The sequence below is a fragment of the Macrotis lagotis genome, chromosome X (assembly GCF_037893015.1).
Source record: "Macrotis lagotis isolate mMagLag1 chromosome X, bilby.v1.9.chrom.fasta, whole genome shotgun sequence".
Classification (NCBI taxonomy): Eukaryota; Metazoa; Chordata; class Mammalia; order Peramelemorphia; family Peramelidae; genus Macrotis; species Macrotis lagotis.
In genome coordinates, this window is record NC_133666.1 from 558,154,751 (window position 1) to 558,177,787 (window position 23,037).

The 23,037-nt window shown below is 37.4% G+C and overlaps 1 protein-coding gene across 1 annotated transcript; it reads left to right on the forward strand.

Moving 5' to 3' along the window:
- Positions 1-1,970: 1,970 nt before the first annotated feature.
- On the forward strand, positions 1,971-22,585 carry ODF1 (outer dense fiber of sperm tails 1). The gene is made up of 2 exons (XM_074200793.1): positions 1,971-2,408; positions 21,265-22,585. Exons 1-2 carry the CDS (start codon positions 2,092-2,094, stop codon positions 22,079-22,081), a joined length of 1,134 nt encoding a protein of 377 aa, XP_074056894.1. The 5' UTR covers positions 1,971-2,091; the 3' UTR covers positions 22,082-22,585.
- The last annotated feature ends 452 nt before the right edge of the window (positions 22,586-23,037 follow it).

The window sequence follows — 23,037 nt, forward strand, 5'->3', positions numbered from 1 at the left end:
TTGGCCTGAATCAAACATGGCCTAGAATCTATAAAGGGCTGAACTAAACTAGAAGGTCTCTGAAATCCCCTCCTTTTATAGATCCATAAATGTGGGTGCATATGTTTTACCTGTAGGCCATGTAATTCTGAATGTATGGTAAAAGAACTCATGGAAACATGAAGACAATCTATGAAATTCAATAAGGTGAATACCACATCAAACTCTGAGAGTTTGACTAGAGAGTATTCATTACAGGTAAATATGAACTTTGTTTAGTTGAACATTCAATCTTCCTTGACTGTCCTTGGATGACTAGCACTGGGGAAAAAACTGCATATGAACATCTACGAAAAGTGATACTAGTCAAGAATCAAGGAAATGGACCTGAGGATTCCAACTTTGTTCCCTGGAGGTCCCCTTGTTATTGAGGGACTGATAACACTTGGAGGCATGCAATTGAATATTGTACTATGGGATGTAACTCATCCCATAAAAGGTACCAAAAAAGCAATTGGTGTTACCTAAAATATTTTACTTTATGGTCATGAAGCAATTTTGGACATTTAGGTCAATAGAGTACCCAACAAGTAGTATGAAATTGGTTTTGTTGGTCCAAGATGGCAGCATATGTTTGTAAAAAGTGTGACATTTGTTCTCTATAAATTCAAAAGATCAAGTTTTTCAATTCATTTTGTACACTTGTAATGCATAAAGCCTAGAAAGTCTTGGAGCTTGTATGTATAAACATTTTAACTCTGGAAAGAAACAGGAATAACAAAAGTAATAGGTTTTATTTTTCTTGCTTTCTCAATGACTGGAAGAGAAAGGAGGAATTCAGAATTGAAAATAAAAGCAATAGAGATGGAATATGAACCAGTCCTTAGTGATACATTGTAAATGGCTAATTACTATTCTCTGAATGACTGATATAAAAAATGCACTGTACTTTTTGTTTTTCAATAGCAAATCCTCAGGCATAAGGGCACCAATATTGCAGAGCCTAAAGAAGATAGAGAGGAGGCTGAGTTGCTCATTGGATAGAACAGTGGACCCTGGAGTCAGAACCTGAGTTCAAATTCAGTCTCAGACACTTTCTATCTGTGTGACCCAGGGATTCAGGCAGAAGCTAGGAATATATACTACTATTTCTAGCCTTTCAGGGGAATGGGCATGGGAGTTCAAAAAGAACAAGAGAGATTATGAAATATCAGAAGGGAGAGGAAAAGGCAAATATAAGTACCATAAGTTGAGGGGATGTTCCAGGTCTCAAATTGTAGGTGCATATACTCATCTGTGAATGAGTACAATGATCAGTCATTATTCAAATTGGTATCTGGGTCAACTTCATCAGTTCCATCAGAACAGGGCTAAGAGGCTGAAGTAAGACTTTATAGACCAGGAGTACAACTAATACCCTCCAAACACGGGGAGACAGAGGCTCAAGGGCTTGACTTTGCTATAGCTACTGAGAGACCTGAGCAGAACCCTAGCTCAAGAATATCAGGGTTTAAAGATGGAACCCCAAGAACTTTAGAGTCAGAGATCTTTAAGAACTCAGTCAGGCTTGATGCTAACCCAGAGAAATATCACAGTGTGGAATCTTATATCCATCTTGTGTATGGCTCAGAGCAGGTCCCAGAGAAGGAGACAAGGTTAGGAAGTTGTACAGATGAGACATAGATGTCAGAGTCAGATGGATTCAGGGACAGAGAGGTAAGCAGACCATTACACACAAGTCCACTACTCCAGGAAGGCACACTCAGGTAAAATGCACCAAGATGACCTTCCTGACAAGCACCAAAAAGGTAGAAAGAGCCTGGGGAACCTCTCGAGCTCTGAACTCTGAAACTCAGGAACATGAAGAGCAACTCCAACCTCAAAAGAGCTTTTCTGGACACAATAAACTAGCCACTCCGTTCACATGGTAACAGAGACTATGACATCCTCAGTGGGTGGTGAGGTCATAGAAGGTATGCTATAAAATAAGTGAATCATGTGGGTTTCTTTTATCTTTAAAAGAAACTCTTGAGAAGAGCTTAGAACAATTTTTTTCCTCCCCTCGAGTGCCAATTTACAAAGGTACTCACCAACAAATAAGGTGTGACTGTAATGGCTGCACTAAATTGTCTATTGGACAGTGTCAGAAGAGATATAAGGAAGGTGGACCGAGAACTGAGGCAATTAAAATGCCTCGACAAATGCTCACGTTGCCTCTGTGACTACTATGTGCATCCTTATTGCTGTTGTGAGTTACATCCATACCCGTATTGTCTCTGCTCTTCAAAGTGTTCACGCGTGTGTGGGTTATGTGATCTATACCCCTATTGCATGTGCGATATCAAGCTATTCTGTCTTCGACCATCAATAAGAAGTTTGGAGAGGAAAGCCATTAAAGCCATTCTGGATGAAAAGAAAGAACTGACCAAGTAAACTTATTCTAAGATATTTATAGTTGCTAATATTAACTTGATAAGATGGGATAAGGAAAGAGGTTCAATGATTGGTTCTTTCACAAAGACGAGAAAAATGAGTGGGAATAAAAAGAATTATTATAGTAAGGAGAAGGAAGAGACAATGAGCTCATGGAGGAAGTAGTAAGAACACAGATTTATAGTATTACTATTATTATTATTATTATTATTATTATTATTATTATTATTATTGTATTTAGGTTTGAGGAAAAGACAGTGGGGTTCCCAATGATTAAACGCAGCAAACTCAGCATCTTTTCCTGCCTGGGGATAAGTGAACTGAGTCTTTTGAAATGAGAGAAATGACAATGAGGGAGGTATTAATAAAAATATCTTATGTATATTTTAGGTTTTGTGAGCAGGGAAGCAAAGAAGAAAATACAGACAATAACATTTGACCCAAGGTCAAGTGATACCTTGAAATTTGTATTTATTTCATTACTTTCTTGTTCAATAATAGTAATGTATCTGAAGAAGGAAAGAAACAAATGCTAGAGTGGAAAGGATTTTGATCTTGGAGTTCAAATCTCTATCCTATTAAGTAATATCAGTATAACCCCTGAGCAAGTCCCTCCTTGGACCTCAATTTGCCCATCCGTAGAATGAGAAGATTGGACTACTGTTGTTAGACTCAAAAGAAATACATCACATGTTGACTTAGAAAAGCACAAATTATCCTCCACTCCCTTGCAAAAACTGTCCAACCTTTCGTTCATTGTTTCTATCACACTATCTATACATTTTATTCTTTGCCATCCCCTTCTTCTTTTACCATCAATCTTTTCCAACATCAAAGTCTTTTCCAGTGAGTTTCTTTTCATTATGTGAGAAGCTCCAGCTTCAGTTATTTGTCTTTCCAATGAATAGTCTGAATTTCTTTAAGACTGATTTGATCGGGGTGGCTAGGTGGTGCAGTGGATAGAGCCCTGGAGTCAGGAGTACCTGAATTTAAATCTGGCCTCAGACACTTAATAATTACCTAGCTGTGTAGTCTTGGGCAAGTCACTTAACCCCATTGCCTTGCAAAAAAAAATGATTTGATCTCCTTGCTGTCTAAGAACTCTCAAAAGTCTTCTTTTGTACCACAAGTAAAAAACATTGATTCAATGGTACTGAACTTTCTTTATAGTTCAATTCTAGGGCAACTGGGTAGTGCAGTGGTTTAAAGCCCCAGCCTTGAAAGCAGAAGAAACTGAGTCCAAATTTGACCTCAGATACTTGACTCTTACTAGCTGTGTAACCTTGGGCAAGTCACTTAGCTCTGATTGCCTTGAATCCAGGGTTGTCTCCAGGCATCCTGATTCATATCTGACCACTGAATCCAGATGACTCTGGAGGAGAAAGTGATGACTTAGTACAACCTCCCCTCGCTCAAATCCAATTCATGTTCTTGTCATGACTTCTCCTCCTGATGTCATGGTCTTCTTCGAGAATGAAGGACAAACAACAATAACACATTACTACTGGGAAAAACCATGGCTTTGACAAGGTACCTTTGTGGCAAGATGCTGTCTCTGCCATACATTTTCTACCAGAAAAACCATAGCTATGACTATACAGACTTTTGTCAGCAAGGTGATGTGTCTGCTTTTTAGTGTGTTATTCATATTTGTCATAGCTTTCCTTCCAAGGAGCAAGCATCTTTAAATTTTATAGTGGTAGTCACCATCTTTGAACCTGAGAACCTAAAATCTGATGCTACCCATTTTTTTTCCCTCTAGGTAAGGTAGTGATTGGATCATTTGTCATGATAATTCATTTTTTTAATTTTAAGGTTTGACTCAGCTTTTATACTCTCATCAAGAGATGTCTTAATTTGTAGGCCCTGAGCAGATTATACTGGGCATCCATTAAGCTGTATTTCCCTATCTTACCTCTCCCTGCAAAGGTTGCTGATAAATCATTTAAACAACAAATGTTCAATAAGCATCAATTATATGTAGCCAGGGACTATATTAAGTGCTGTGGATAAAAAGTCAAAATTGAAATAGTTCCTGCTCTCAAGAACCTTACATTCTAGTGGGGAAGACATAAATACAAGGTAATTGTGGGAGAAGGAGGTCAGGGCATTGGCAATTAAGTGGATCTGTCAGACAAAAAGCTTTTAGAAAAGGTCTTACATAGGAATGGTACTTAACATGAACTTTGAAGGAAATGAAGGATTCTAGTTACAGTCTAGTTATGGTGTTCAAGTAATAGTACATTTTTATTATGAATTTAATCAGTTTGTCTCCAATAGTTCCCAGAATGTCCTTTGAAGCATTAGTTCTGAAATGGTCAAGCTTTTTAACCAAACACCAATGCTCTCAGAGGGGTGGGAACCTTCAACCCTTGGGGGGCCATATTGGTCTGGAATTGACAAGGCAACCACAGGTAGAACTTGAAATTCAATAAGTCTAGGAGTTTTTAAGGGTGAATTTTTGACTACCTAAAGCCTGTAAATAATGTTATAAATAGCTAAATGGCCCTGGGAAGAATAAAGGTTCCCCATCCCTGCAATGATCTAGCATAAAGATGTTTGGACATATATAGTGATTGAGAAATAGCTTTCTGATATTCCTAGACATGGCTTCTAATAACAAATTACAAATGATTTTTTAGTCAAATATTCCATAATTTCTTCATGAAATTTCTGCAGAAATCCTAGCTCAATGTCATCAATCCCATCTATCCCTCTATCCATATGTATACATATGCACACACACACACACACACATACATATATATATATATATGCACACACCACACACACACACACACACCACACACACACACACACACACACACACACACACACACACACACATATATATAAAAATTTTGGGACAGCGAGGTGACACAGTGGATAGAGCACCAGCCCTGAAGTCAGGAGGACCTGAGTTCAAATCTGGTCTCAGACACATAATTGCCTAGCTGTATGATCTTGGGCTTGCAAAAACTAAACAAAATACAAAAAAACCTCCAAAATAGGAAATATGAAATTTTGCAGAAGTCCTAGCTCAATGTCATCCATCCCATCTATATAGCTCTATCCATATGCATACATATATATATACACTATAAAAAATATATTGTATATCATACTGTATATTTGTACACGTATATCTCTATATAGACATGTATGTGACCTCATATATGTGCACACATGTATGTATACACTTTGTTCTTTGAGTTGAGGTCTTCTGTCTTTACCCTTATCTATCCTTTATGATCTATCCTAAAAGATTAGAGAAGTGAGCCTGTCTCCTCAAAAGAAGAAGCAAAAGATTCTCTACTATCTTTTACCTATCCAAAGATTCCTTCTCTTCCTTGAGCAAGAAGGAAAGCTGCCACCTTTACTGTAAAGAACCATTGATCTTAGATTTACTCTGATTTTGTTTTTTGGTAATCATAGTTTTAAGTTGTGGACCCCCATCTCATTTAGATTCTTTTTCTCTACTTGTCAGATGCACAAAGACAGTTGTATAAATCCTTCCCTTTTAGAATTCATAATGTAATAAATGAATGTTTCTTGAACTTAAAGATTTAGAAGCAACATGTTATGATGGAGAGAGCTTTGGATCTTGAAATAAAAGAAACTGAGTTCCAGTTCTCTATCTAATGTTTATTATCTGTGTGACTTTTAGTTGGTCCCTTAAACTTCCTGGGTCTGTCTTCTTTTGTTTTGTTTGTTTTTGCAAGACAATGGGGTTAAGTGTCTTGCCCAAGGTCACACAGCTAGATAATTATTAAGGCTAAGTTTGAACTCAGGTCCTCCCTTCTCCAGGGCCCAAGCTCTATCCACTGCACCATCTAGCTGCCCCTTCTGACTTATCCTTTGTAAAATGTGGAGGTGAAACTAGGTGCCTTCTGAAATCCCTTCCATGTCTACTTGCATAAAAAAAAAACCTCTGTTATTAAGTACCTTTGATAGAGCTATTCAATTAGGAAGGGATTATGGGTCAATCTAGAAAAATGAGATATGGCACCTTTGATTCATCAGATATTCATGAATGTATTTTCTCCATTGGGATTAACCCCTATTGAGTCTACCATTTCTCTAGCTGACCTCAAATCCAAGTATCAATTCACTCATTCTTGTAAAAACTGTTTATTAAGCACTTTTTCTTAAATTCTTAAATTATTTGTTGTATATTTTTTATACAAAGCATTGGGTTTTTTTTTTGTTTGTTTTAGTAGAAAGTCCTCAAACACATTAGGCATCGCTATTTCACAGTCTCATGAAACTTCCAAGTCCCTCATCCAAATTTTAGGTTACCTCCTTCTTTCCCACCTTACCCTCCCTTCTTTCACTGGAGGTTGGTAAACAATTAGTACTATGAGAGAATAATGAGAATCTTTGGATGCCACAAGCCTAGACCCCAACCAACTCTAAATTTAATATATTGAATTCAATAAACATGATGAATCAGATTTTTTTGAGAGGGAGAGGGACTATAAAAATATCATAAAGGAATTCACAGATGGTATTCCTCACATAAATGGTAAATAAAGCACCAAGGCAGAAATGCTAGAACTCTACTTGCAATCAGGAAGACCTAGATTGAAATCTTGGCTCTAATAATTATTGGTTACCTGAATGGACAAGTTACTTAACATCTGTGAGCCTCAACTTTTCCATTCATAAAATGGGAATTAATATCAATAATACCATGCTACATGGGATCATTGAGAGGATCAAATGAAATGTAGAGAAAGTACTTTGCAAATAAAAAGGTTATTGAAAAGTCAATTAGTATTTATAATATGGTAACTTCACTATCTGGTTCTAAGGATTAAAGCACAGACTGGATTGTCAGAAATCTCCAGAAAAAGCCCCAAAGTCAGGTTTATAGTGAGATGAGATAATCTATCTTCTCTTATCCATGAGAGCAGCAGGGATAGTGTACCCAACAGAGAGAGGTCATGCTATGTGCTTTTTCATTAGTCCTTTGCCATCATCATTCAGCCAATGACTGCACAAAAAAAAGAGTTATTTCATGCTAGCCAATTTCCAAATTTAGTTCCACTGCATTCTATGCTATGACATTGCTGTTTAGGAGAACAGCATTTCACCATCTGATCTGAAGGTTCATATACAGGTCTCATTGATTTGGAGTTGGTGAGTCAGATTACAGTTTCTAAGTCCCAGAACACTTCCTCTGCTTGACCCCCTAATCATGCACACCACCCTAATGCTATGCTTGCCCAGATACCATTTTGAGACTTGGAAAAGAGAGAGAAGGGAAATAAAGCAAAGGAGATAAGACAGTAGGGTAAGTCAGGAATAGACCTTTGGAATGATTTAAATCTCCTGAGAAGTGAGGGAACAGGATTATAATTACCCTTCCTCAAAAGAACCACAGGATGAATCCTCTTTGGCCCCCTCTCTATACTCTCTTTACTCTCCCCCCAACCCCCAAATTCCTCCCCTCATAGATCTGATCATTATCGATCATGTCAGATAATGGGAAAAGCATTTGTTCTAGAAGAGCTTGTTGTTCTGTCATTGTCCCATTCTTCATGACCCCATTTGGGACTTTGTAAATATATAGAAGTGGTTTTCTATTTCCTTCTCCAACTCATTTGACAGATGAAGAAACTGAGGCAAACAGGGTTAAGTGACTTGTCTGGGGTCACACAGCTAGTGTCTAAGGTTATTTGAAGTCAGTTCTTCCTGACTCCAGACCTGGTTCTTTATCCACTAGATAACATAAAAGTCCCACTAAAATTTCTTAGTAGTTCTATGAGACTGAGAATGTCACTTAGTTTCTCTCTTCCTTCTCTGCAGAAAGGGGAATTGGTCAGCTTTAAAACTACAACATTATAAAATGGCAAATAGAGGGAGATGCTAGTTCCAAGCACACTCCTGTTCCTAGCACAGCCTATTCTTCTAAGGTTCTGCTTCAGAATCTGAGAATCTGAATTCAAAGCTTAGTTTGTTATTCACTATATATGTGATTTTGGTCAAGTCATTTTCCTCATTGGCAAAATGAGAACATTACACTTTTGATGGGTTCTATGCTCTAAATCTGGTCGAAACTCTTCTAAGATTGCAGCTGAATTCCCCCCAGTAATGAATTGTAAAATTTCTACTTTTGCCTGGGACAAAGGGAGTGATAATCTAATGTGCGTGTTGGGAAGTAGAATGATCAAGCTGCACTATCTAGGAGAGAAGTCTCAAATAAATCTCATCAATAAAATGAACAATAATCCTTGCCATATTGTAAAGATTGTGAATGGGATGATTCTACAAAGTTTGTCATAAACCTGAAAGTGGTCTGTGAATATAGATTGTTATAATGGGCTTTGATGAATGAGAAGTATCATGCCATTATGGCATCATGGGCAAAGAGCAGAACCAGGAAATCCTGAGTTGAAGTTCTACTTTTGGCTCAGACTAACTCTGTGACCCTGAATGAAGTCACTTAATATCTCAATGCTCTAAATGACAGACAAGATGCTGATCTGCATTGAGTAAAGGGAGTTTTCTCATCTGAGAGTAAATAATAATGTTGATAACAAAGATAACCACAGGTCCAATCTCTATCCTTAATCTGTCAAATAAACTCTGCCCCATAACATGCTTTTGTTATGATTTTGTTGCTTAGTCATTTTTCATTTGTGTCAATCTGAGAACAAGATGAGGGGACCACAGAACATTTTCTGGAATGGAACAAATTAGGACCGTTGCCCCAGGCTTTGTGGGACTCCTGTACTGTGAAAGAGAGCTGGAACAGGGAATGATTCAGGGAGAGGAAAAGAAGGTCTGGTACCTATCAACTGATGGAGAAAAAACTTGGAGGCCCTGAGATCTGGGATGCTGTCACTGTTGTTCAGTCATATCCAACACCCTTCATGAGCCCATTTGAGGTTTTCTTGGCAAAGATACTGGAGAGCTTTGTAATTTCCTTCACTTTATTTTATAGATGAAGAAACTGAGGCAAAACAGAGTTAAGTGATTTGCCCAAGGTCACACAGCTAGTAAGTGTCTGAGGCAAGATTTGAACTCAGGAAGGTAATTCTTCTTGACTCCAGACCCAGCACTCTATACACTGCACTCCCTTAGAATTAGAGAAAGGGACCCCACACCCTACTTTAGGTAATGAGATCCTATTCCCATTTAAGTCTCAGGCACTGAACTAGATCCTGAGAAAACAAAGGGAAAAATTAAATAGTCCTTGTTCTCAAAGAACTTACATTGCATTCATATAAATATAAACTTTACAATTTAAATGCCTGGTGGCAATGGGGGAAACAAGGAAGAACAATAGAAGACAGGGATAAGGAAAGGCTTCACATAGAAAAAGGTGATTCTTAGGCTGAATTTTGAGGGAAACATGATTTGAAGAGGTGGAGATAAGGAAGAAGTATGTTCCCCAGGATGAGGGACAGTGTGCAGAGACACGGATATGATGAAGAATCAATAGTAATGTATAGTTAGCTCATGGAGTGCAAGAAAGTTAATATGTAAGATTAAACAGATAAGTGAGAGTCATGTAGTGAAAGACTTTATATCTCAAGCAGAGAAGTTTGATCCTAAAGACAATAGAAAACCACTGGAGTTTGGAGTAGGAGAGCTGACAAGGTGAAAATTGTACTTCAGGATAATCACTTGGCAGTTACGTGGAGCATGGGGTGGGATTGGCAAGACAGTGGAGAAGTGGTGACTAATTAAATTTATTGCAATAGTCTAAATGAGAGGTGAGCAAGTTCTGGACCAAGGCAGTACCTATGTGATAAGAAGAACATAAACAAAAGATGTTGGTTGGAGTAGAAATAACAGGATTTGAGGGTGAGGGGAGAGAATGTATGGAATCAAGGATGATACCAATGTCCCAGTGATTGACTGATGGGATGATAATGCCTTTAACAGAAATAGGAAATTCAGAAGAGGAATGAGTTTGGAGAAAAAGAAAATGAGTTCTGTTTCAGAAATATTGAGTTCAAGATGATAGAGGAACATTCCATTGGAAATTTCCATTTGGCAGTTAGAGATAGACAACTCAGAAATGTACAAGGTTAGAAGAGAGGTCAGGGCAAAATTTTAAAAATTCCTGAGTCATCTACATAAAGATAACAAACCAATAGAAGTTGCTGAAGTTACCAATGGAAAAAGCATAAAGGAAAAGGAAATTGGTTAAGTAAAGAACCTTGAGTTCAAAAGTTAAGGCTATGACATAGATGATCATTCAACATAGGAGACAGGAGTGTTAGCATCGATAAGAAGAAAGTCACCTAAAAAACAGAGCAAAGACAGTACACAGAAGCAGAGGGTGGTCAATAGTGCTAAATGATGCAGAAAGGTTGGAAAGGAGAAAGACTACGACAAGACTATCAGATCTGGCATTTGAGAGATTTGTGGTAATTTTGGACAGAGCAGTATCAGTTGAGTGGCAAAGTTGGAAGCCACAATTGCAATGACTTGAGATGTGAGAAGAAAGGAAGTGAACAAGAAAAACTGGCTGTCTTTCTATTCCTTACTTAAGATGCTTCATCTCCCATCTGTGTCTTTACATGACCATCTCTTATGCCTAGTCCCTTTTTTCTTCCATTTCTTCTTTTAAGATATAATGCAGGCATCATCCCTCTGTATGGAATTTTTTCCTGCCCAGTCCCTTTCCTCAAAAACTAATGCTCTCACTACCAAACTACTATACTTACATTTAATTACTTTGTGTAATTTATGCAATACATGTTCATATATATATATATATATATGTATGTATGTATATGTATATAAACACAAATATTCCCAAATACATCTAGGTCTGTAGGTATGCATGTATTTAATTTCATATATTTTTACACTAGAATCTAAAAATCTATTGCAAGTAGGAATTCTTTCATTCTTTGTACTTCTATCTCAGAGTTATAAAAGCTTGAAAGAAACTTGAGATGCACAAATTTAAAGACATCTTCATCCATATATTCATGTGGACTATTTGTGTTAGAACCTTTCAGGCTGATGTTGGTCTGACCACTTTCCCAACATAGTGATGTCATTTTTGTCCTCTTCAAGAAAGAAGGACAACAAACACTACCTCTATACAGTGCCAGGATGCTTAGCAGGCACTTAATAAATGCTTGCTGATTGATTTATTGAGGTAATCAGTGTAGTTTTTCCTAAGAGTTTGATTGGGAAAGGGAAGGGGAAAAATACAGGAAAATAGTTTGAGGGAATGAAAAAGGTCCATTGGGAGGGGTTGTGTTTGTTTTGTTGTTTGTGAGATATGAGCAAATATGTAGGTATAGGAAAGAAAGCAAACAATAAAGAGATTGAGGATTAGAGAGAGAGAGAGAGCACTGACATTTTTCCAGTGGCTCAGAGCACAACTTGTCCCATTAAAGAGGAGCCACAATGATCTGAGACTTGGGAAGCCTGCAGAATATCCTGGGTACTTTAGGGCTTTTCATCTTCCAACTAGAAACAGAACTAGGGGTCTTCCTAACTTTAGCCTTGCTTAGAAAACTGGATGGGATTAGAGGTCTCTGATTCTTTCCTCCCAGAAAATAGATCCCTTCAGGGATGCACAGGACTGGGATCCTATCCCTAAAAAAACAAGTGCTTCATCTTGGAAACTTTAACCTTGATTGTTCCCAACAGAAGAGAGAGGAACTTGGCCCCTTTCAATTTCTTATCCATTCCAGGAAGCCTGGTGTCTGGGGTTTCCAAGCTGGCTCATGAGCTACTTGTCTGAGCTATTCCCTATCTATCCAGAATGAATATCTGTCAGCTTGCTTACTTACCAGCCCAGAAGCTTTCTTAATGGTGATATATATGTACCTGCCTCCTACTTAGCTCACAGACATTCTTTCAGCATCTGCAGCATTATTGACCCAATTTCCTTTCTCTTCCAGCCCCAACCTCCTTGGAGTAGCCTCAGTATGTATTGGAAAGTGAAGCTGTTTCTCCCCATACATGCATTGTTGCAGTATCTGATTTGGTTCCTTGCAAAAAGAGTACTTGGGGGGGCGGCTAGGTGGTGCAGTGGATAGAGCATCGGCCCTGGAGTCAGGAGTACCTGAGTTCAAATCCGTCTCAGTCACCTAATAATTACCTAGCTGTGTGACCTTGGGCAAGCCACTTAACCCCATCTGCCTTGCAAAAACCTAAGAAAAAAAAAAGAGTACTTGGCCCAGAGTGAAGCAGGAAGGGGTTTTATATCAACCCCTTCACAAAAATGGCAGATTCTATTGTGCATTTCTTCTCTGTTGGTCGATGGAACAACCAGAACTTTTGTAGGGTCAAGAGAGAGACTAGAGTTTCATGCCAATCTTTTTCTATTCTGAGTTCCATTGTAAGAAATGAGTTTTCTTATGTCAATGTCTGACTAAAATCTTTTGGAAATGAGAGCAATTTGACTGTTAATTAACAGGCTAGTAGTTTATTCTTGTCTGCTAAAAGATTTAATTGCTCATTTTATCCATTTAAGTTTACTTAAGAAATACTCTTTCCATCAGTGTTTTCCTTAAATTAGACCATTTTTTAAAAATTATTTTTTAAAGGAAAAAAAAATTCCTATTACCCTAAAAAAAGAATATCTGAACTTCTGAGGCAAATGAAATGATGTGTAAATGCAGATTAGAGTTTCCTTGTCACCCAGAGAGGTCAGTCTATGCAGAATTAACAAAAAAGTCAAATTAGAGGCACAATTTTTTTTCCTTCTAAGGCCCACACAATGGAACTGTTAAGTGACATCAATCTGAAATAAATGAGACTGACAAAACAGCAAAAATTAGGAGTTTTTAACTGAGGCAAGGGAATTACAAACCAGAGTCACAGTGCTAAAGTATTGAAGTGCCCAAGAGGGGCAGGGCTAGATATATTTTAATATTGGAAGTACAGCCTTTAGAAGCTATTACTTAAGTTGCTTAATATAATAACTGAAAGTTCATAGAGAAGGCTGAGGGAGGCTGAGAGGGAAAGCTGACATCTGATCAGAACAGCAGGCTCTGGCTCCAGGTGAAGCAACAAGGAAACTGGTTTAGACTTGCTCCAATCTTGGGGACAGTTGAGATCAAAGTTAGGTAGTTCCTTTTGATGTCTACATTCAAAATTCTTTTTAAAACTGGTTTCAGTAGCCCTCAGGTAATTCATAGCTCTAGGAAGAGGCAAGGTCAGCAGTTGCCTTCGACATTCCCCACCTTCTGGTCAAGACAAATTCCATTGCTGAACAAGGATGACCTTGAGGAGGTCTAGTATAAACCATGGTCCAGTATCAGCAACGTGAACCTCTGAAGAGAAGCGATATGTAGGCAATGCTTAATTCATCCCCCCAAAGGGAAAAAGATACAGACCTATGAGGGATGGGAAGGAAAAGGAAAAAGAGAAAAATAAAACACATAGACGGGAGCCTTTGGGGGGGGGGGCGGTCTCCTTCTGTAAGCAGATCTTACAAATAACAATTCTACATGGGAAGTAAGGGAAAGGGAAAGGGAAAGGGAAAGGTAACCCACTCGTACTTATCCATTTCATTAGTCCATCCTACCTTAGAATTTCAGATGGCTTGTGCTGCTAACTGTCTGGTTTCTAAGAACATCTCCTAATGCAGTTAAATTGGTCTTCTAGAAATCTCTCTCCTCCTGAGTGATTCTAATCACTGTCAACAAGTCAAAGGGAAATTTTGAAAGAATCCATGAGAATTTGACTTGTGGAATAAACAAATTATCTAAAAGATCAGATGACAAAAGTTTTTGTATTTTGTGTGTGTGTGCGTGTGTGTGTGTATATACCTATACATATAATATAAAATATATGTTATGGATATGCAAATTTAACATAGTACCTTACATGTACTTGATTTTAAATTACTGTAAGATGCTCAACAGAGAACTTGGGGACCCATGTGGTCAGCAACAGCAACATTATTAGACTTATTGAAATGGCTTGCGACCTTGAAATCATTTGACTCATGACTCATTTGATTTAATTAAATATAGAGCATATGCTTTTAGTAACATCTTTTTTACATTTTCATTAGGAATTAATTATAACAGTAACTATAAGAAATTTAGGCAGTTATACTTTTACCAGGATTATTTATTATAAGTATTTCAGTATTTGGATAGAGATATTTAATTACATTTCAGAGAGGAAAGAAAAAATATAGAAGGTACTTCATTAAGGTTGAATTTAACTTAAGACACACTTGGTATGGAAATGGTTTACCTAAAAATAGCATCATAGTGACATATGTATGACAACATTTAAAAATTAAATAGAGAAAAGCTAAAAACAAAACACAGGTTGCTAATTTTCATAAAATTAGCAATGAAACAAAATACTATTAATGGAAGGAAAAAGGTTAAATAATATAAACGTGCTTTAAGGAAAAAAAACACCAGATCATTATAAAACAAATTTTAGTCAGATATCCTATTGTGAAACAAAACAATCTTCCTATATACAGAACACAAGATGCTTAATTTGTAATATTCTTCTGTAGGCATTTAAAATTTTGTTTTTAATAAAAGATACTGTTTTACCAAAATGCTTGCTCAGGTTCATAATATTTGAATGCTAAGAGCATTGAAGAGTCAAAATGTCTGTAACACTTATAGGAAAAAATAGTATAACTTACTCTTAGGAGGAAGAGATATACTTTAATAATCTATTAACAGCATTCTTTGTAAGTAAATGCCTATGCCTATGTTTAATAGTCACACAAAGGAATTCACCCAAAAGATTTTTATTTTTTTTAAGGCTGTGGTGAGGTATCCAAATAAAGTAAATAATTTTAGATTTCATCAAATGAGTTAGTCTATAACCATGCTCAAATGAACTAGATAATATACCCACATATACCACTGTTCTTAAGTCGTTTTTCAAATCCTTGAGCAATTCCTTTGCATTTCAGAGTATACTCTATATACAAATGTTTATCTCACATTAAATAACCTAAGTAAAAAATTGGAATTCCTTTTAAGGTAACACAGGATAGTTCAAAAGTTATTCTCTTTTAAGGTTAATCTTTTTCTTTAAAATAAAACTGAAGATGTTTTGGATTTTAACTAATACATATATATTCTGTTGTTATTCCCATTACATTTTGGAAAATTTAAGGACCTTATCATATACATGAACATATAACTATAGACAGGCAAATGACAAAGTCAGATACTCGTTTACTTAGATGTTCAATTTATGGAATCTCTGACTGAAAATAGGGAGTGCTAAGGTATTACAACAACAATTACTTTTAGAGTTTCACTGGTTATAGATATTTTACTAGGAGAGAATAAAAGCAGTTTGTGACCTCTATATCAGCCTCTAGGACAAAGTCCAAGGGCACAAAAATATTTAAAGCTTGCTCAGTTCCAATTGCTTGTAGGTGAAAATAAGCATAAACAGTCAAGTGTATGACAGGCTACCCTAGCCAGGCCACAGTTAACTAGTTGGGAAGTTTTCTTTTATGGCAAGCTGAGTCAAGAGGTTCCTACCTTAGTGTTTCCAAGGTGCAACCTTTTTCCTAGGGACAGATATCCGCTGGCTGTAAGTCACAGGCTTCACTCTCATTGGGCTGCTGGCATTTTCCTTGAAGCAGTGAAACCTTGGCTCAAGGACACAATGAACCTGAAAATAAAGTTCAAAAAGAAAATCCATTGGCACAAAAGGTTTCATCTCAGACAGCAGTCTCACTAATCACAGTGGGGTTGGTTGCACTTACTATCAACTCTGTCAAGCTCTTGCAATAAATGAGCAAATAAAAAATTATCAGGCCTTCAGAAAGATCATATAAAAGATTTTGCATAATGTTCTTTTCTTCTTATATTCCCTTTTTTCTCAAATAGTTTAGAATTCAACCCAATGTAAAAAGGCAGTAGAGTTCAATATTTCTTAAACTGTAGTCTAATGAGACAAAGTTGGCTAAAGATATAAGTATAGATAATTCTAAATATAATTGTGTAATTCACAATGAAAAATCCTATTCTATAAACATATTTTTTTTTGCTTACTCTCCTCTCAGAAAGAATTGTTTGCGATGGGAAAGAATCAGCTTTCTAAATGGAGTGAAGTACAAATTTTTTCAGAGTTGTGCAGTTTTTACAAGTGATAGCTCTGAAACTTGAAACAAAACCCATTACCTGTCAAGTTGATCTCTCAACTCAGTTGAATACAATTTACAAATTACCTTACATTTAAAAAATCACAATTGACTTTACTACAACAGAACAAATTTAGGTGGAACTTCCTTCAGAAAGTGAGATTGCTATGATCCCTTAGTCTCCACAAGCCAGTGGTAATTTTTTCTGATATCACCTACTTAAAACCTCAAAAGACTAGTGTAGTGGGTAAACAATCCACCACTTGGTGAACTCTGCTTCACAATGATAAGAAGAGCCAACATTAAAAGATAACTCATAGATCTCAGGTTTGAGGATTACAGAATTTACACCATGTCATCACCAGAGTTGAAACAAATTTATAACCTTGTCAAATAACAAGTCTCACAGGTTTTACCCAATAAAACAATGAAGAGATTTTTGAGTATGTATCTAAATTACAAGAGAAGCCATTCTTCTATTGGGGGTACTAAATTTCACCTTATATGCATGTAATTAATTTTTATATTACAGTTTTCACAAAGAGTTAATGCAATGAATTGAGCACTGAAAATTATAATAGCCAAACATTTATAAAATACTTAAAATAAAACACTGATAAGCTCTGATATTGAGTACTCAACAAAAGCATTTTACAAACCATCCTAACTTTCATTATTTTCTCAGAGTTGGATAATTCTGAGTCTCTGGTCTCATTTTACCTATCTCTGAGGTTTTCTCAATAAGGATAAAGGGAAGCTTCCTTTTCCCCATCCCCTAATTTGAGTCCAGGAATTCCAAACTGCAAGTCACAAAAAAATAGTTTCCTATATCCTTTTTTTCTCTACTAAATCAGAAAACTTCCCCAAAGCTTTCTCAACATGCTTAAACTTCAGCATTCTTCCTTGACCCCCCTCTTCTCTCTGTCTCTGTCTTTCTTTCTCCACAATCACACACCCTCTTCAAATCTTTTCTTATTTCCTTTATTCTTTACTTCATCAAATCCTACATTTCTCACATGTCTACCCAGTCCCACACTATGTTCACTCCACTAAATATTTCCTTTATATTTTTAGCACATAGTGTTAAATAAAACTAATGACTTATTAAAGACTTTTCCTCTCAAAATGCAATCTTAAGTATCAATATATACCTCTAACAAACTGTCCAGTTGTGACCAACCATTTACAATTTTGTTATTCCCTAAAAGATGAAAGCACCAAAAAAACCATTAAGAGGTTCTTAGCAATTATGAAAATTTTTTAACAGCTTAACGAAAGTTTGATTTATTCTAATAACAATTAAGTTTGGGTATGTTAATCACAGAAGTAACATGAAGTGTTTTTTAGAATATAATAAACATTTCAAATTTGTTTTTTTAGAATATAATAAACATTTCAAATTTCTTTTTTAAATAAACTTCTCTTTTTTGTGTGTGCAAGAAGCAAAACAAGTTCTCAAAAATTTAAATGCATACTATATTTTTAAAAAGGTTAGGAATCTCACAAATTATGCAAAATTTCTAAATTCAAACATACATGCACACAAATTCAAAAGTTATGTCTAAATTGATTTCTATTTCACTAATTTATAAAACTCTCAAGTATCAATTTGGATTTTCTAATCAAATTCTATTTAACCTTTTCCGATTTTCCATGAGTTAACACCTAAAACTCTGTTTGGTGGCCAAGGAACCAGACAATTTTCAAGACACAATTTAAACATAATCTACAAATCTTAATGGGGGGGGGGGTTGATTTAAACTTGAATTTACAATTTCTAATATTCAAGATCAATTTTCCAATGAAAGTTTCAGTTAGTTAGAAACTAATTAGTTAAAAGCAGATAAACAATAAACAAACAGAAAACCCAAGTTGTTTACACTCTGTGTAAATTATTTTTCTGCTGCTTGTGGCAAAGAGATGTGCATAGCTTATAGAGCAACTTTACCAAAGATAAGGACTTAGTCAAATTAAGTAGTTGGGAGGGGAAAGAGGGAGAATCTGGAGGAAAAAATACATCTCAAACTATTTCTTTCTCATTGATGGTTTTGCTGTTTTGGTCTCCCATTATGCTCTATTGACCATACCTTTTCCTCCCCCCAATCTTAGACCATGGAAGGGAGAAGGAAAAAAAAAACCCACTGACTTTTTACCCATGAACATACACATAAACACACATAGCATGTGGCATACTCCACAAAAATACAAAACATATAACCAACAGCTATCCTTTTAGAGGGACTTGTTAGAATGATCTCACAGGGTTCATAATTACAAACCCATCAGATTGACTCCAAATTACCTGTGGGTCTTTTGACAAAAAGTTCCTTTAAAGAGCCAAGAACTTAACTGAAAAGAGGTAGGAGTTCAGGAAATTCAAGAAACTCACCCAGGTCAAGCCACTGAGTCAAATCTTGACTGGAATGTGAGAGGTCCCTATTGATACCAGGCACCTGAGAGTGAAAGCAGCAGCTGGTCAGACGTTTCCTCACACCAAATATATCAACCTGAAATAAAGACTGCCAAAACAGCAGAAACTAGGGCCTATTAACCAAGGCAAGGATTGCAATTAGGGGCCACTACACAGCATCTGAGGACAGGGCAGAGTTAAATACATTTCAATAGAGAGAGGTTTCCATGGAGGTACAACCTCCAGAAGCTGTTACATAAGTTTTTACATAACAACCAAAAGTCCATAGAGAAGGATGAGGGAGGCTGGAGAAGAGGGCTGAGTGACATCTAGTTAGAACAGTAGTCTTGGGCTCCAGGAAAACTGGTTTAGACTTGCTCCTTTATATTTGCTCCAATCTTGAAGACAGTTTAGATCAAAGTCAGGTAGCCCCTTCTGATATCTACATTCAACACTTTTTTTTAAAAGAAATCTTTTTTTTTTTTTTTTTTTTGCTTTTTGCTAGGCAATGGGGTTAAGTGACTTTGCCCAGGGTCACACAGTTAGGCAATTATTAAGTGTCTGAGACCGAATTTGAATTCGGGTCCTCCTGACTCCAGGGCCAGTGCTCTATCCACTATGGCACCTAACCACCCCAACATTCTTTTTTTTTTAATCTAGTTTTGAATAACCCTCAGGTAATTTATAGCTCTAGGATCAGACAATGTCAACAGCTGCACTTAACAGTAGCAAGGAGTTTTTGTTCTGATGATTTTTCTTTCACAACATGACTAATAGGAAATATAGTATTGTATATGTATATCCTATATCAGATTACTCACTATCATAGGGAGGGAGGGGGGGTTAGTGGAAGGGAGAGAGGAAGAAAAAATTAGAACTCAAAATTTTACAAAAAGATGAATGTTGAAAACTATCTTTGCATGTTATTGAAAAAATAAAATAACATTCAAAAAAAAGAATAACCATGATGGAGAGACAAGTTTAAGATAATATAGTATCATCTATGAAGGATACCTGAATAACAAACTAGACCTGAATTAATGAAAGAAAGAATAAATAAAAAAGAGGAAGGTTGAATACTAGCTTTGCATGTAATTGAAAAAATAAAATGGAATAATACTGGGGAAAAAATAGCCATGATGGAGAGAAAAATTTAAGACAATACAATATCTTAGCTACCTGAATATGAAACTAGTTCTGAATCAATGAATGAAAGAATCAATGAAAAATATGAATGTTGGAAACTATCTTTGCATGTAATTGAAAAAATAAAATAAGATTCAAAAAAATAACTATGAGAAACAAGTGTAAGATAATACATTATCTTTCATGTAGGCTACCCGAATAGGAAACTAGGTAGAGTCAATGAATGAATGAATCCCCCCCCAAAAAAAATCTAAAAACCAGTGGCAAGGAACCAAAGAGAACCCACTCTTAGGTCAGGGACAGCATTTGGTGGTCTACTGCCCCAAGTGAGATGCAAGGTAGGGGATAGGATGGCTTTCAGTTATTGCCAATCTATATTTCTGGGAATATTCAGGAAACCACCCACCCTTCTCCAAAGGGAGACTCATCATCTTCTGAGAGGATAGGAAGATGCAGCAGCTGTCTATAGATTAGTCTGATGATGATGTTTGTCCCCCATTCTCAAAGAGGACCATGACATCAGGGAGTTGATGCCATGACAAGCACATGATTTGGGTTTGAGTGAGGGGGACTGTGCTAAGTCACCAGTCTCACTTTCTCTTTCAGAGCCATCTGAGTCCAGTGATCAGATATGAATGAGGATGACTGGAGACAAACCTGGATTGTAAGGCCATAAGGGTTAAGTGACTTGCCCAAGGTCACACAACCAATAAGAGTCAAATGTCTAAGACCAGATCCTGTTCTCCTGACTCAAAGACCAGTGTTCTATCCACTGGGCCCCCTAGCCTAGAACAAGAAAGGGGGAGAGAAACAATTTGTCCCTGACTTCAGAGACCAGAGATTATTTGACAAAGTCCAGAATCTTGAGCTGTCAGGTTATTGATCCAGATGGACCATCACCTCTCTACAAGCCAATCTGAGATAGCAGTCATATAGACCCTGCCCTCTGAATGATGGACAGTTTATTTTTGTGGGTCCCTGGAAGGGATATCAGAAATCCTATAGTTCCATTCTCAGACCAGGGCCTAGGTAGATGGTCAGTGAATGACTCGTCTAAAGGCATCCAGCTAGGAAGTGACTGAGCCAGATATGTCACCCCCAGGCTCCTGACCCTGAGTTCCATCTGGATGACCCCTTTATCTTCACTGCCACCCCCACTTAACATATCATACTGTCTTTCTTTGAAAGTATTATCTGGTCTGAGCTGCCTTTTTTTTTTTAATTGCAGACTAAGAAGAACAACAAACAAGATTCTGGCAGCATCCTGTTGCAGTAGTAACATACTAGGGTCAGTGAATGTGTGCGGCTTTGAACCTGACCAAGTCAAAGTCAGAGTGAAAGATGGAAAGGTGTTTGTATCAGCGGAACGTGAGAATAGATACGATTGCCTAGGATCGAAAAAATACAGCTACATGAACATCTGCAAAGAGTTTATCTTGCCCCCATGTGTTGATGAGAAAGATGTGACTTATTCTTACGGACTCGGCAGTTGTGTGAACATTGAAGCCCCTTGCAACCCATGCCTTCCATGTGGTCCGTGTGGTCCATGTGGTCCGTGTGGTCCATGTGGTCCATGTGGTCCTCGTGACCCTTGTAACCCATGCAACCCATGCAACCCATGCAACCCATGCAACCCATGCAACCCATGCAACCCTTGCAACCCTTGCAACCCATGCAATCCATGCAACCCATGCAACCCTTGCAATCCATGCAACCCATGCAACCCTTGCAATCCTTGCAACCCATGCAACCCATGCAACCCGTGCAATCCATGCGATCCGTGCAATCCGTGTAATCCATGTGACCCGTGCAATCCATGCAATCCATGCAATCCATGCAATCCATGCAATCCATGCGATCCATGCAATCCATGCAACCTATGCAATCCTTGCAATCCATGCAATCCATGCAATCCATGCAATCCGTGCAGTCCATGTGATCCCTGTGATCCGTGCAATCCATGCAATACAGGCAGTCCATGTGATCCGTGTGATCCATGCTTTCCATGTGGAAGCAGGATTTCCTACCGGAAGATCATAACGTAGAGGGGTACAGATAGACTGGTTAGTTGTAATTAGATTACCATGAGGCAGCTCTTCCAGTGTTTCTCTTTCCCTGCTTTCTGAAATTTGTAGGCTCCATAATACATAACTGCAAACCTGTTGGTGTTGTGTGAGAATCTTTCAGTTCTGCCCGCTGTCGACTGGGGTTAGCCCTACACAATTCCCGAGTTCCAAGAAGTGGAAAAGAAATTTGACATGGGAGATCTCTTTACAAAGAACCAGGCATGGATTGTTCTCATAGGTGGCCACGGGCATCATATTTCCAAATGATGGTCTTTCGGAGCCCAACTCAGGAGTTAAAGAGAAGTGAAATATTTGAAGGACCCCAAATCATGAAGAACATATTTTATGTTGGCTGCCTGGAAAAAGACTGAGAAGAAAATGAAAAGGGACAAACTTGGGAAGGGTCAAACAAAGGGAGTAAGTTCTCGGTTTCAACCCTATCCCTTGAAGATAACACAAAAACCATAAAGTTTGCAATATTAATATCTCTTGTTTACCAGTCTCAGTTGTGATGTGATGGGCTAAATGGACCCAGAATGTCTTCCTAACCTGAATATCTCCTGATTTCTTCTTCAGGTCCAGGATTGAGGAATGTTGGTGGTTGGTGTCGACACAACAATTATCTTGAGATGTTTTTTTCCCCCTCTCTGTGCAAAGGCTACCAATTTCCTATTCATATTCTGTCCTGACTTGTCCTCCCTTCATAGTCTTACCTCTGTTTGACCCCATCTCCCACCCCTTCCCCCCAGGTCCAAAAGGGTGCTATTTTGAATCCCTTGCCCCTTTACTTAGGCAGCTGGGTGGTTCAGTGGGTAAGGTGCTGAGCTGGGAATTAGGAAGACTCCAGTTCAAACCCTATATCAGATAGTTACTAGCTGTAGTAATGTCAGACAAGTCCCTAAATCTTTCCCAGCTACAGTTTTCTCATCTGAAAA